The sequence below is a fragment of the Chanos chanos genome, chromosome 12, assembly GCF_902362185.1.
Source record: "Chanos chanos chromosome 12, fChaCha1.1, whole genome shotgun sequence".
NCBI lineage: Eukaryota > Metazoa > Chordata > Actinopteri > Gonorynchiformes > Chanidae > Chanos > Chanos chanos.
The window spans coordinates 7,575,065-7,591,669 of record NC_044506.1 but is presented as its reverse complement, the minus strand read 5'-3'; the positions used below and the strand labels follow the sequence as shown (position 1 = coordinate 7,591,669).

Genomic DNA, 16,605 nt, shown 5'->3' with positions numbered 1-16,605 from the left:
AAAGATGGGAACTACATAAATATCACAGAACAGCCCTGCAGACTGTTCGTAATATGGAGCATTATAGTGAATGAGGATTAGTGTTTTTGATATGCGGTATATGCTGAACACTGAAATAAAGCAACAACACAAGCTTACAGTTTAAGGATAACATTTAATCAGTTCCTATAAAATGACATAGAAACATATCTTATTTGGTAGCCTGAAGTAATGACTGAATACTCTTGCCCACATAGCAGTGATAACACCTCCACTTGCTGCCTGAGCTCCCCAACCAGAGCCGGATTGTGAGTGTGAGTAATTGCACTTACTGTCTATTACAAATGTCTTTAACAGCAAAAATGCCTTTTAATATACTAAACGAATACAGTGCTAGCATATTTAACACACCTCTTTGAGATGATGCCCTGAGATAACCATTTCCTTAAAGGTATAATAATGTGTCTGTATGTGTGTGTGTGTCTGTGTGTTTGTGCGTGTGTTATTTTGCAAATCCTCGGAAAAAAAGCATTCACAACCTTTCCACTGAAAGGCCAAAACTCAGAAGAGACAGATATTCATGCATTTTATCGTGTCATAAGACAGAGGTTTATCTTTGGTCTGTAAGGCCATACGTTTATAAGAATCTTTGTCTTGTGAGCGTTGCCCTTTTTTTTTTTTTTTTTTTGGAAAAATGCATCCATTTCTTAGGATGCATGCGTCAGCTGGTTATCATGTATGCATGTGCAATGTATTTTCTCTCGCCTCCCAAGGCGGGATCTAATTATTTAACCAAACAGTTAAAGTTAAGCAATCTTTAATAACTGTGTATTTGTGTTAGAAATCTACTTGTGGCTAGTGGGTAGTTTTAACTGCTACAACGTGGCTAGTTTGGGCTGAAACGGGCTACCGTCCCAGAACTGAGGACAAAGCAGCAGGCCTGTCTTGGTGGGTACAGAGCGGTGGGCCTGCCTTGGTGGGGACCGAGCGGCGGGCCTGCCTTGGTGGGGACAGAGCGGCGGGCCTGCCTTGGTGAGGACAGAGCGGCGGGCCTGTCTTGGTGGGGACAGAGCGGCGGGCCTGCCTTGGTGGGGACAGAGCGGCGGGCCTGCCTTGGTGTGGACAGAGCGGCGGGCCTGCCTTGGTGGGGACAGAGCGGCGGGCCTGCCTTGGTGAGGACAGAGTGGCGGGCCTGTCTTGGTGGGGACAGAGCGGCGGGCCTGCCTTGGTGGGGACAGAGCGGCGGGCCTGCCTTGGTGGGGACAGAGCGGCGGGCCTGCCTTGGTGGGGACAGAGCGGCGGGCCTGCCTTGGTGGGGACAGAGCGGCGGGCCTGCCTTGGTGTGGACAGAGCGGCGGGCCTGCCTTGGTGGGGACAGAGCGGCGGGCCTGCCTTGGTGAGGACAGAGCGGCGGGCCTGCCTTGGTGGGGACAGAGCGGCGGGCCTGCCTTGGTGGGGACAGAGCGGCGGGCCTGCCTTGGTGGGGACAGAGTGGTGGGCCTGCCTTATCGAGGTGCTGCTTCAGTGAGGTGCTCCTTCAATGACATTTGTAACAAGCTTAACACCCAGTGCTCCCTGACCATTAAAACTTAAATATAAAGTAAGTCCCTCCCCTCAGAGGCTTAAAAGTCACTAACTGCTCCTCTGCTGAGTCACATCCGATCCTGATCCCTGCGCGTATTCTTTTAAATTCCCATTTCAACCTTTCATTTTATTTATTTATTTATTTATTTATTTATTTTCCGCTAATGTATTTAGTATTTTAATATACTTTGACCAGGGCTTTGCTACTCAAATCCAGTTATGAGTGATGAAAGCATGGGAGTAATGTTTTTTTTTTTTTCTGAAAACCAGACTTTTGCTTTATTTTTTCCGGTTTTGCATGCATTTTTCATATTGCACTACCAGCACAAGCCAGGATTACAGTAAGCCCTCAAACAGAACTGATGTCATTGTTTTTCTGCTCATGTGAATTATGAGTTTTAAAAACCAAGGGGGGGGTTAGGGGGCAGAATATGACATCACTCTGTCACATAACCAAGCTTTCATTATTCATCAACTGTGACTTTTTCAGTTGATCTAGAAACAAAAATAAAAAATGACACCAGTCATCAGTCACTGATTCAAATCGCAGAAAAAAAAGAAATATGCAAACAAAATACCTCACTTATTGCAAAAAAAAAAAAAAAAAAGTTTTCCATCATTCTACTCAATGCAGCTTTCTTTTTTTTTTTTTTTAGGGAAAAAAAAATCATCAGAACAGTTTGCAGACTTTGTGTTAGTTTGCATGTCCCGAGTTTGTTTGTTCGACAGGACTTGACTGCCCATAGGCAGGCAGTGAGTCACAGCAGAGTAGTGGAAGACTGCTTGACAGATATATGGCCTAGAACACTTTGTCCCCTGTGCGAGAGAGCTCCTGGGCCAGCCAGTCTACCAGCAAGGTGCCAAACGTACCTCTTTGGTCGCTGACATACATACTGATGTGGGTGTCAGTTTACTGAGATGCATCCTATTGGGCAAAGTTACAGCACAGGCTGTCTACTGACCTCGTCTTCCCTGACTCTTGTTTCTGCCCCGGGATAACTCATTCTCACGGGAATGGAGAGATGGGTTTGTGGCTCCAGAATGGTTTGAGCGAGGGGAAAACTCATATTCTCGCTCTAAATGCCCTCTCTTTGTAAATACAGCTGAGAGCAAATAAACAGAGTGCTTTAATTCTAACATCAGAAGCATCTTCACCGACTGACTGTTTAACTCTGTTTGGTGTGTGTGTGCGTGTGTGTGTGTGTGTGTGTGTGTTCCAGAATGGAAGTTGATACTTTGTAATGTGTTGTGCTGTGATGTTGCGGTCTTACTTGACGTGAATTGTAGATTTTACTGATGGGAACACGTTTTTCTCTCATGCATTACATCACATCGTGTAGGCTGTGTAACATGGGCTGGGCAGACTATCAAAGATTTTGCTGGCTTCTGTCAGAAAGACACAGAGAGAGAGAGAGAGAGAGAGTGAGTGAGATAAAGTCATGTGAGATGTCAGGATTACGTGAGGACATTGTGTAACAACAGAGATGGACAGTGAAGACATATGTCCTGTCAGAAGACCAGGGTACTGCTGGCACACGCTTATGGCACTGGTTCCCCCTCTGCTCACTCTCTTTGACCTGCTCTACTCTGTCATGTCGTCTGGATCAGATTACCCCACACAAACCCCCTTGGTCAAGAATAGGACACTTACTGACTTGATATTTACTATGTAAAACGAAACACGTTTGAGGAAAGTGGACATTTCTCTGTGTGAAGGTGGTCTTAGCTCCTTGGTTAATCTCAAGCTTAACTGTGCTTTGAAAAGTCAGGGAATGTCGACTTATCACATTTACTGCCTATGTCTCCCTCAGTCTCAAACTGCCCGCAAGACAAGTGCTTCCCCAGAGAGGCAAATAGAGCACACTGCCAGAACGAGCTGTCTGAGATTTTTCCGGAATCCTTCCAGGCCACATTATATAAGATCGGAACTTCACTCAGCGATTAAATTATTATCTTGTAATGGGCAGCAGGAGCATCATGGCCTTTCATGTGATAGCTCTTTGGAGTCACGTCTACCCACGGCTTCCGACGCAGGCTTCATTCAGCTGCCGTGTTTGAGTCATTGTCATGGAAACACAACGTCTGGAGATTCCGGGATCCTCTTGTTGTTCGTGCATTGTTTGAGCAGGTGGGGGGTGAGGGGAGGGGGTGTGGGGTTGAGCTGGTTTTGTTCTGAGCCAAAACAGAACCTGTCACGTTCACAAAAGCACCACTGACCAAACACCATGTGGCTTGTGTTTGTTTCTCTTGGTCTCTAGGATATGGACGATAAGATATGGACCTGTCTTCATTGATTGTATTGTCTGTGGCTTTGCACTTCAACATAACTTTTAATACTCGCAAACCATGGTCAAGACCATAGTCACTCTGTGCCAAGTGCAACACATCTGACAAGGCATTCAATATGCTCTTTACTCTCTCTCTCTCTCTCTCTCTCTCTCTCTCTCCCTCTCCCTCTCTCTCTCCCCCTCTCTCTCTCTCTCTCTCTCTCCCTCTCTCTCTCCCTGCTTCTCTGTCTCGCTGTCTCTCTGTGGAATGCCAATGTTTTTATGCAGAGGTGGGCATTTTCTGAACTCCTCCAGTTTAGTCATAATGCTGAGATTCCACAGATAAGAGTACAATGTGGAGTTTGTCCAGGTTGTTTGTTGAGGAGGTTCAGGAATTTTCCCCTGTCGTGGTCGGCATGCCTCTTATCTGTGTTTATTGATTTCAAAAGTACTACAGGAAATGGGTCACGTATGTGACTTTCTCATTGTTGTAAAAGGTAAAAACACTTGAGAAATACCATATATTTCCTTAACACGGTCAGTGGATTTCTAACCTGTTCTGAATAAGTCATTAGCCATTATCTGCTAATATTGTATGTATAGTTAAAGGTCTGTTTGTGCGTAATACTCGCGCAGTGAATTCATGCTCTTTAAAGAGACAAGACAGACTGGTTCCCAAACAATAGCAGATGACTTTCTGCATCATCAGCACGAAAAAGAAACGAGGGGTAAGTTTAAAATACCAGTCTTCATTCTGACAGTTCAGATACCCCTCAGTTGTAATTCACAGTCAAAATCACTCAGCGTGGTTCAAAAATAGCACTGTGTCGACCGTCTGACGTAACACACAACTTTCACTCTATTCGCCCAGCTGTTTGACAGGTCAAGACTGAACATGAGAGCGAGTAATTGCTGAAAGATGGTTTTGTTATACACAGACACCATGGCCATGTTACATAAATGGTGCAGTGGTGAGAAGCATACCTCCTCTTAATGTGATCAGCATCTAATACCCCTTCCTCTAATGCCAAGGTACTACAGTGTTGTGTGTGTGTGTGTGTGTGTGTATGTGTGTGTGTGTGTGTGTGTGTGTGTGTGTCTGTCAGCATACTTACGTGTATTGGTATGAGTGTATGGGTATTTTGTCAGCATGAGTGTGTACGTTTGAGTTTGTCAGCATGTGTGTGTGTGTGTGTGTGTGTGTGTGTGTGTGTGTGTGTGCATGTGCGCGTGTATGTGAGTTTGTCTTCGTGCTATGGGAGTTCAACACTGGAGGGACTACAGTGTTGTGGCTTTATAGTTGAAAGTCAAGTTGTACTTATTGCTAGTTGAATTCCTTCCCATTGCACAGCAGAACAACGCATGTTTCCCTCTGAAAACCTGACCACATTAAGACTGTATAAATACTGTACTTGGATAAATCCAAACTCAACCACAAGTCAGTCACACTCTCTGTCCCGTTCACATCAAAAGGCCACAACCTCTCTCTCTCTCTCTCTCTCTCTCTCTCTCTTTATCCAACAGATTTGCATATCAGAAAAATTTGAGGAGGTGCTGCAATTAGAGCCTGTCCATATCTATGTCAAACCAATTGACAAAGTGTATTCCTACAGGAACGTGATGTTCAGATAACATAGTCCACCAAACTTGTCTGGAGAACATTGACATATAGGCAAATAGTTCATTCGGTTGTTCACTCAGGTTGCCAGGTTGCCAGAAGAAGCAGTCTCTCTGGGTGGTAAAATGCCACGTTCAGCAAAATATTTGCCGCAAGACACACTCTGTGTCTCTGATGTACTGAGATATATATATAGTAACTCAGAGATAACCTCCAAATCATAGCCTGCTTCCGATAAGGGCAGAAAGTCTGTCCTGGCCTAAATGGAAATTACCTTCCTGTGTTGTTACGGGTGATTTAACAGGGTCAAAAGAGTCCACAGAGATCAAGAGATGATACCTTCTTTTTTTTTTTTTTTTTCTTTTATGATTTTACTGTCAGACTGAAAATAGCACACCTGTTTTATGTGTGCCTATTCATAGCCCTTTTTTTTTTTTTTAAGAGCAGTGTTTTCCAGCTCTGCTTCTGAAGGCCAGCAGCACTGGAACATTCTGGGTTTACAGGATCACTCCCAGCACCATTACTGGTAAATCACATACGAGAGATTACAATAAAGTGATGACAATGCTCTACACGTTCACGTCACAGCTAATGCCCTTTAATTTGAATTCTTTCATTATTTCATCTAATCTTTCATGTCAGTGTCCTCTTGTGTGATATACACCTGAGACAGATACAAATAAACCTCACTCTTTTTTTCCCCTCCTATCGCTGATTTACAAATATGTACTTGACATAAGAGAGACTGCATCTCCCCCTTCTTAAAAATAGCGCCTGGTGGGAGACCCTGTTCTCTTGATTTACTCTTGGCTCAAACATGAAACCTTGCGCGACTTGACTCCTCTGGGAGTGAAGAAATGAAAAAGAGGAGGTGTTGATAGATACACTGCCCTATATTCAGAGCTGTACCTCATGCTGACAAGATCAGCTTTCAGTTTACAACATTTTAAGGAGCATCGTATTAAACAACCATCAAACAGTCAACCCTGTATCAGAAGCATTAAGCACTGCAGTCAGCAGAGAGTGGATGCCGAAGCAGCCTGCCGGACACTCGATATTGAAATCAAAGGAGCAGGTTCTGTATCTGAAACTGCATAATGCAACGTGTGTACTTTGATGCGCTGTGTTTTGTTCCCGTTCACATGCAGGCGGGGTGGGGCTGGGTGTTTGGGCTGGTGGACAGGGAGGCGGCTGGGAGCATCTGGTTAAAATCAGCTGCTATCCAGTTGGATACGAAAAACATGTATGTTTATCTGGACATAACTCTATATAGTGACGCTGCAGTTTGTCCCATGACTTGTCTGTCGCAAATAAACATGTACTCAAAAGTTTGTAAAATAATTGATATTGCCATTTTGGTTCTGTAGCAATAAAACTCCACCGTATTACATAATGTTGGTGTTGTTGTCAGGGGAGTCTCTTTAAACCCTCTCTGTCTCTTTCATGTTTGCATAGCTGCCATTTGCAGCATGAAGCTTTGGCATACCTTTACAGCACATTAGGTAATGTTGGTCAGAAGACCAGCAAAAACTCAGCTAGTTCAGCATGGGAATTAGAATTCCTGATCACTGGTGCAGACCAGAGCCCAGACTTTTACATAACACACACACACACACACACACACACACACACATACATACATACACAGACATACATACATACGCACATGCACACACACACGCACACATGCACACACGCGCGCGTGCACACACACACACACACACACACACACACACACACACACACACACACACATACATACATACACATACATACATACATGCACACACACGCACACATGCACACACACACACGAACACACACAATCATGTGAAAGTATGAGTGCACACACACACCCTCTCTCTCTCTCTCTCTCTCTCTCTCTCACACACACACACACGCACACTGCTGTCTTTCAAGTGCATTCATACTTAGCTTACTTTAAAGAATATGAAAGAATCACATGAGTTCTACTATGCTATTATCCACCAAACGAGCTCTTACGTAACTAAACACTACTCAGAGAATGGCCCTTAACCCACAGATGCAGCTTAGGGGGGCCTTTTGAACATGTGACTCCCCTGACCTTGTGCCACGTGGCCTGTGAAAGTTACAAACACAGAAACAGAACTTTATAAACAGACTGTGTGAAGCCTGTGAGCTCACTGACAATCCATAAAGTCAAATTTACATCTAATCCTTGTATGAAACCAATGTTGATGGAGTGTGTGTGTGTGTGTTTTTTTTCAACAGTAACATGATCTTTAGTGAATTATATACTAAGGACCTTTTTGGTATATATTTTACAGGAACACTCTGGTGATTTAATAAACTGATACAGTGTTTAGCGCCCGCTTGCATCATTTTGTGCACAACCTTTTAATGCATAGAGGCATATGGCTGTTACGCACAAGTGCAAAGTTCAGATCGACATAATGGGCTTAAAACATTGTGTCTGTTAAGCAGATGCATGTGAAGTTCCCGTATATTGGTTTACAGAAGGGAACACACTGTACTGTACAATATGTACTGTGTTGTAACAAATAAAAGATAAAGGCCTTGTACTGTTTCTTTTTTTTTGTTTGTTTGTTTGTTTGTTTAGCTTTGTAATTTTTCTCTTGATAATATCCTTTTTCCACTCTGGGATTTGTTGTGGTCTCGGAAAACAACAGGTGGATATTTTTCACTCTTATAGCTGCACAATACATGTGGTTTTGAATTACAGCATGCTGTGAATGGGTTTTGTGTGTGTGTGTGTGTGTGAACACGCAAAGCGTACGGCTGTAGGATCCAGTTCTGATTGCGCTGTGTGTAAGATATGAAAATCTGTGTTTACAGCAAGCAGAGGCTGCATTCCTCTACGGCAGCGGGAGACTTTCCACTGGACCTGGGGAGGAATTGCTCACATGTGCACGCTCAGGCTTGCATGCGCTCGCACACACACATTCACACACACGCACACACACACACACACACACACACACTCACAGAGTACGTCATTAATGCATTAATCCACTCCGAGGTCTTCCGGATACCACACACCACTGCTCGAACCCTTAACAGCTGTAGGGCCGAAAAGGGTTTCGCACAGATTATAAACTCTACGTAAATGAGATTACACAAGTTTATATCCCTTTGTCATGCGAGTCCCAGCAGTTTAATCACAAGACAAAGCTTTCATTGACAAAAAAAACAAAACAAAACCCCACAATCCGAGAAAACACGGCTTTAATTTTTCAAAGTCGGGGGGAGGGGGGGGGGGGGGTGTTGTGGGGTGGGTTGAAGAGGTTGAGGATGAAGATTGAGTTTAAGCTCTGCCTGTGCACATCTGGGACCGCAGCCTGAGAACAAATGAACGCACGTATTAATAGATGAGTGACGCAGATGAGCAGGCGGGTTTTATTCATAACCCGGAGAGTGTGTCATCAGTAAAAGCCTGGGTGTTTCACACGATAAAACGATGAGAAACTTTCAGTTTCCTGTCAACTACATATCCCTCCTTTCAACAGCTGCCTAACAGATGTCCAGCGGTCATTGTCATGAACTGACAGGTACATTTCAAGTTTGATAAAAAAAAAAAACCTCTTGAGACTCAGGGTTTGAACCACGAAACCGTGCGAGCGTTTCACATTCAAATACCGTGGAAAATATTTGAGCGTGTATCATGAGGTTTGTTTCAGAGCTCCGGTCATGTGCATGACAAGATTAACTCCAAAGCTTGTTTTGAACTTGGTTTAGACGCTCACAATGGAAGATACCTGAGCCAATGCGACATATTTTAACAACTGCTCCCAAAGTTTACTCAGCCAAAGCGACAGTGCTGGATGGCGGCTAATTTTTGCAAAACTCCACTGGAGAGCCTAATGTAGAGCTATGCAGCATGTGATCAGAGCCATGACCTTGACCACCTGTAGTTCTGCTTTTATTTCCTCAGCTCAGTCTTGAGAGTTTCCTGCTAAAAATAGCCCCGTTCCCCATGGTGGGGGGACTTTAGACAGCTGGTATTTTGATCGTTCTTTGCTTCCCTGTTTCCGCTGACAGACGTTGTTTGAGAAGTTTGACACGACGGGTCGTTTTTTTCCCCCCGGCGCTCTTGACATGTGTTTGCCCCGTCCAGGCCGTCCGCCGGGTCTGTCATTCACGGACTTAGCTCAATCCTTTTAAATCTGAGTACATCGCCGGCCATTGATATTGAAGACGGCTCTGGGATGGAGATAATGGTCTTAGAGGAGGATCTAACCCCGTTCATTGAGAACTCCTCTTTTCTCAATGAGAGCATTAATCTCTCGAATGATTCATTCCCGTCACCATCAGAGACATTCATAAACCTCAGAGCCAATGAACCGCGACGCAACGGAATAAGCTGTTAATGCACGTGATTGAACAAGTCATACTCGCAAGCTGATCGGGTCTGAAACTCTAGTTAAAAAATCACCTCATCCAGTTGGTATCTGTTTTTGTTTTGTTTTTTTTCTCAAATTTCCTTATTGATAATTGTGAAATTGCAGATTACCATTGTGAATAGTGAATAGATAGTCATTGCTTCAACAAGGAAATGTAATAAAAGTTTTTGTTTTTTTCCGTATGGAAAGTTGCCATATGCACCCGAGGTAGAAACTTTAAGCCAGATTTGGTCATTTTTCCTACCCACCTCCTGCTCAGCGGTTGGTAAATTTCAGTAATCTGCTCAGTCTAGACTGCAACCTTGCTGGAGCCATGTATTTGCGGGATGGGTGGGAGTGGCATGCAGCTGAATGGAAAGTTACTGTAGCTGGTTACCATAGATACCTCCCGATTCACCTGCCTTCCACGGTGGCCGATTCCAGCAAATGGACTTAATCGCACGATCCCCACTTAACCTGAATCCCGTTTGTACCCTGGCAAGTGACTGATAGGTCGAAAGTCAGATCTATCCTGGGATCAAGCCCTCGGTTACCACACATGCAGCGCTAATTGGTGGGAGACATTGGCTCATCTACAAAGGTGATTGGGTCAAGCTGAAAGGAACCTCTGACCAATAGAAAGCATTCAATATTAATAGCATAATTTCATTAATTCTTACATACAGTTTGGACCAGTGTAGGTCTCACATGCAGTCTGGACAGTGAACCCCGTGTAGGTCGCTGGTGGAGCTTTGAATCAAAAGTATACCTGAAAACAGCAGTGCATGGCAAAAAAAATTTTTGTTTGGTGGAAAATATTGTCTATATTTTCTCAGCCCGATGCAAAAGATATGGGAAACTTCAAGTTTTAAGAAAGTCATCAAAATTGTCTGGACATTAACATTCAGCTGCATTTTGGGCCACTTCTTCTCAAAATTGCATAGGATAGAAAGATTTGGCCTAGTTTTGTCGTAATCCGTTTAACCTACATTGTTTTCCTCATCGCCATCTCTGCCATTCATATGACTATAGGTCCAAAAACAAGTCTCTACACAAACCATGTACAACTCTCTGGTGAAGAGTGAGGGTCATTGTGTCCTACACCAGTTTCTTCTCACTCAGATACTCAGGGTGGGAGGGTACTTTTATATTAAGAGAAAATCTGATAACATGGTCCACACTCATCCGAAAATATCTTGACCTTTTTATGAACACCATGACGTTTGGCCCACTTTTCCCTTTCACGAGAGTTGCAATCCAGTTCATGTTGATTAATGAATTTTTTTTTATATGACATACAGTGCTGCAAACTCTCAATAAAAAAGACTGACTAAGGTAAAAAATAAAGGTAAAAGACTTCTATAACACACCACAAAAATTGAAAACAAACAGAAATGCAGCTTGACTCATAAAAAAAAAACCCCTGTAAGTTCTTGTTTTTCAGTTGAACTCATGTTCCCTCCTCCACAGGTAGCTGACGAAGCAGAAATCTTTTACCCAGTCTGCCAGACTCGGCTCGGTACAGTCCGTACTAGACCCCCAGCCCCTGCTTACGCCATCCTGTCTCACCACATCCGCGTCACAATTAGCGTTTGCCTGACGAAGGCCTAATCACCTTGATGATCGGAACTGTTTCCCAGCACTCTGCAGCCTCCCTGTCTGTGGTCTCCCTGCCAGTGAAGGCCCATGAAAGGGACACGTGAGGACCAGAGATGTCTGAGACCCAGACTGGACGTTAGGAGAGGGGCGGGGGGAGGTGGGGGCTGAGTGGGTGGAGGGGTTGCTATGTACCTGGCACCATTCTGGCGAACTGTGTCTCCCACACATCTCTGGCTTCTGGTGTCTGGGTGTGTGCGGTTCAGCCGGCCATCAAAAAGAGGCGGAAAATTTCCAGAGTGATTGCTGTCATAAAACGACAGATGCAAACAGCATTATAAACAATAACGATCTCTCAGCAGCAGGTTGTAATTAATTCGTCTCCGTGAAATAAATTTATAATGTAAGACCTTTGTGACTCCAGAGGGCCGATGGAAAAAAACCCCAAAAGGCTTATTGGCTGTGGTATTTATCTCTGGATTTGTTATTTGTTTGCTCTGTGTTGGTATTTCTCCCCCCCGACCCCTCTCTCTCCCTTTCCCTCTCCTTACGTCCCCCCCCCCCCCCCCCCCCCCCCCCCCCCCCACCTTCTCTCTCCAAAATGTTGGAGATTACTGAGATTAAGTACAGCTGAAGAGATAAAAGCTCTCATCGTCTAGAAAAAAGACATCACATCTGCTCTTCTGTACTAAATTCAAACTTTCATATAAGACTTCTCCAAAAGTGACGTCATCTGCGTGTCTGTGGCCCACACAAAAACATCTCTGTCCACACGTGTTTCTACTGTATGTTTCACGGTGATTTAAAAAAAAAAAAGCTTAGAAATGAAAGGATGTGTTGTTTAACATCCATATGTTAAAGGACAAATTTCCTCAAGCGTTCTCTTCCCTTAAAGCCCTCTTGTTTATGAGGAAGTTCATGAGTAGGTCTAACTCATGGAAACGTGATCATTACATTAACACAGGGTTTACACACTATGTAAACTGTACATGTCATGAGAAATATTAAACAGAAACTTAAATCTTCTGCATTCCTAAGATACCATGGTGTGATGTCTGTTTGAACTACATAATGGACCATAAAATTACCATGCAGCATATCTGTGGTAATAAAACTCTGTTATCTCAGGGAAACACTGGGGTTTTTTTCCATTTCAATGCAATACCACAGTCTTTACAAACAAGCTGACTCAATAAATATGTTCCCACTATATTAACTGTCGCTAAAACCAAAGACAGTCCGTTCCTATGGGAAGTGGAGCAATACATGAACTTCTCAAAATGCACATTGCAGCAACCGGACCTTTCAGAGAACTCCAGAACAGAACATTCTCCCATCGCACAACCTCACATTCTTACACAATACCGATTGTAATGATTAGCTAACGATACAAAAATACAGATGTTATCTTTGTCATCTCTAATAAAAGCTGGCATTGCTGACCCTGAGGTCAAAGGGTCAAGTAGCACATTATACCATCATACAAAGAAATATTACGCGCTTATTTGATAAAACACTAGGAAATTTTTTTTTTTAAAACGAAACTCAAAATGAAGACAGCCTTTTTCAAAGATGAGCCCAACTGCGTCCACTGTGATATGCTGAAGATCGTTCAGAACGGAACAGTTCCTTCTCGCCTCTCTCGGTGGCGTGTCGGAACGAAACCCGGACAGGTCGGGTTCACCTGTGCAGTGGGAAGGCCCAGGCCATGCTGTGTCATGCTTCAGTGTTCTGAATGATAAGACTATTAGACTGCGATCCGCTCTCCATAAATAACCTCCATTTAAGCCTATGATTCATTAGGAAGGAGAAGCGGGGGGGTGGGGGGGGGCAGAGCCTTAGACTGCCGTCGAAGAAAGGGAGGAGGGAGGGAGGGAGGGAGGGAGGGATGGAGGTGGGAGGAGTGGAAATATGCGGGCTGGAAAAAGAGATGTGTGAGAAGAGGGATTAAGAGGTGACATACTGAGACTTTGCATCGGAGGAGACGCGGAGAACATCCAGGATTGCGAGGCGCGACGCGGTGGCCGGGGGGGGGTTGATTCACCCTGATCAGAGCAGCCGTGGAAACAGTACAGATCAGTGTGACTAAGTGTCTGTGGAGATGACACTGCAAATGCTTGACCTCTCATAATGCCACCTCATCTACCTGCATTTAAAGCATGATTGTACTGACATTACATTTCATGTACACGCGTAATAAAACATACAGGCAAGGCCAAAGACACACTTTTTTCCTGTTTAGTATGAGCCTGTATAATCTGTGAGTTATATAAAAAAAAGTTTTCTGTCAAATTATACTTATGTTTTACAATTAGATTCATTTAACAGACATTTTTATCCAAAGCTACTTCCAGGAGAGGCAGGAAGCATGTGTTCGAAAAAGGTCACATTAACGTTATTGAGAGGTGTAAGATTCCTATCAAAATACATTCAAAAATGAGATTTTAAGTGGCTCTGAGATCCATCATATTTTCTTGAGGTGCAGGCCATACCTCTTGTCAATATTATGAGATGAATATTGTTTGCACAGTGAGAAATGTTTGTTTCTTTAAGAACCAACGTGTATTGTGTTTGCATCTCAGTTTGCGAAAAGTGATCCATCCACGTGTTGCAATCGAGGGCTAGAATTAACCAATAACCAGTGGGAGTTCCCTCCTCTGCTTAGGTGCGGTGTCAGTTCGTGGGAATTCAGGAAAGCGAAAGGGGTGACCCTTGGCTGATATCGGTTAAAATCACTAAACAACAAAAACAAGTAGTCTGGCAGTTAAACCAGGCATTTGACTGTAATCCACTAAAGCAGAGAAGAACCAGCAGTACAGGGAGTTACGCAGGCCACAAAGAAATAAAAAATGAAGAGACTGTTGATACCTTTCTCTCTTTTCTGGGTTTTTTTTTTCATGTTGTTTTGATAATTTGGGATGAAATTCAAGACCTGAAACATGAGCTGGGTGCATTTATCGGACAGAGCAGAGGTCAGTTGAAAGAGATTACGTATCCTTTTCAAGCACACAAGCTGACGCTCGAATGCAGTCTTCATTCTTCACTGATTTACGTGATTATAAAGTCCTTCAATCATGGAGAGTTTAGTTTGTAACTTTCGTCCTGTTTTGAATGACGCAGATGTGGGTAGAAAAGCCCTTTCACTAGCTCACCAGTAATGGGTACAAGTCATGCGAACACAGACCCATGCACCCAAACACACACACACACATGCACACACACACAGACACACACACACACACACGTTAACACGCACATACACACACAGGCACATACAGAAACACAGTAAAGCAGGAACGGGTTGTATTTTACAACTTGTTCTATTTCACGTGTTTTGGGGACAAAAATACCTTCATGGCCAAGTTGAAACATTGCTCATTCACTTGGCTCTCTGTCCTTAGTTGACCAGAGCTAACAAAATCACCCACGAGAGACACCGTAGCAAACAGGCATTTATTTCGCCCAATTGGAGTCACACCTATGCCAGGGCTGAATTAAAGGGAGTGTGTGTTTGGCCCTGAATGCAACAGTGTGTGTGTGTGTGTGTGTGTGTGTGCCTACACGGAGATCAGCTGACCGAGTGTGTACCATCTACGCACACAAAAGCCCCATTCAACTCCCCCACCAGCCCTTGTTTATGGAATCCTCAGAAATCAAGCAGCTTCGTTCACTTTGGAGAGAACAAAACACACATGTGTACAGGCCCTCAGGAATGGGATTGCTTTATCTTCCACAGAGGAGTCAGGGATTTGCTTTATCTTGCAGAGAGCAATATTTACCTCTTACTCATGAACCTCTGGCCCCGTTAGTACGAACGCACGTCATTGGACCGGGAAGGGTTGTAACTGTGCGGTTAAACTCGAAGCAGTTATCCCGAGCAGCCTTAGGTAGATTACTGCTCTTAATCACAGAGTAGGGTGGTTAGCATCCTCAGGCAAACACCACTTCTCATGCCAGGATAATGAGTTTGGCAGAACTTTGCTTGTTTATCAAATTTTGTTTGGTACAGAAAACAAGCTCAGGTCTCAGCTCTGAAAAAGGGTCGCGATCACAAACTGGCGTGAGAGCTGTAAATCACACTGGAGACCAGAATCTGTTTTCTTTTCCCCCAAAATTTGTTGAAAGAATGTTTTCCTCCAATTTTCCCAATGCTAAATGATTTGAATCCCATGACATCAGTCCTCCATTACTGCTGATTCAGTTGCGTGAAGATTCATTAAATGACATCATGTCTCCTGGGCACCTCTGCAAGAGGGATTTTCGTTGCACAGCTGTTTGCAGCTGTTCAGAGATTTTTCTCAATACATCTCCCCTGGTAACAAGAACTAAATTTGTTCATGTGTTCTATGTGTCTGAACAAATTCATCTAAACGTTTTTAAGTGAGGCGGCACAGTGGTGCAGTGGGTAGCGCTGTCGCCTCACAGCAAGACGGCCCCGGGTTCGAGTTCCAGCCGGGGCGGCCAGGAGCCTTTCTGCGTGGCGTTTGCGTGTTCTCCCCGCGTCTGCGTGGGTCCCCCTCCTGGAGCTCTGGTTTCTTTCCACAGTCCAAAGACATGTAAGCCAGGCGAACTGGAGATACTAAATTGTCCCTAGGTGTGAATGTGTTTGACTGTGTGTCTGCCTTGCGATAGACTTGTGACCTGTTCAGGGTGTTTCCCTGCCTTTCGCCCAATGAGCGCTGGGATAGGCTCCAGCACCCCCCATGACCCTAGTTAGGATAAGCGGATTTGAAAATGAATGAATGATATTAAGTGAAGTTTATTGATAATAGCCACAATTTTACTACAGAACCTTCTGTTTGCCTGTGGCTCTGTATTGTTTTTAAACTGTGTCATAATAATATGATTCTAGATTGTATTGCATTAAGGTCACTGATAATTTTCATGAGACAAAAACCCCACAAAATATGGTTCTTGGTTTGTGAGGCTTTGGTTGTTCAACTGTGACCTTATAAACATCCTTTATCTCAGACAAACCATGTCACATAAAAATGATTGTGTATATCTTCAGTCTCCCTTACTGATCTGCTCTCCACCTAATGACCAGCATGTCAGCGATTCTTGTTCCAGCTAAAATGAATTAAAGTCAGTAAACCATTCACAGGCTAAATGTGAAATTGTAATGGACATGCATCCAGTTTCATCAGGCCCACAAGGCAGAAAATCACAGCCTGTATTG

The 16,605-nt window shown here is 43.9% G+C and overlaps 1 protein-coding gene across 1 annotated transcript; it reads right to left on the bottom strand.

The window, feature by feature from the left end:
• Positions 1-865: 865 nt before the first annotated feature.
• Positions 866-15,982, bottom strand: LOC115824684 (proline-rich protein 2-like). Its single transcript, XM_030788441.1, has 2 exons — positions 15,819-15,982; positions 866-1,514 (listed from the first exon to the last, which is right to left on the bottom strand). The coding sequence occupies exons 1-2, from the start codon at positions 15,980-15,982 to the stop codon at positions 866-868; spliced, it is 813 nt and encodes a 270-aa protein (XP_030644301.1).
• Positions 15,983-16,605: the final 623 nt, after the last annotated feature.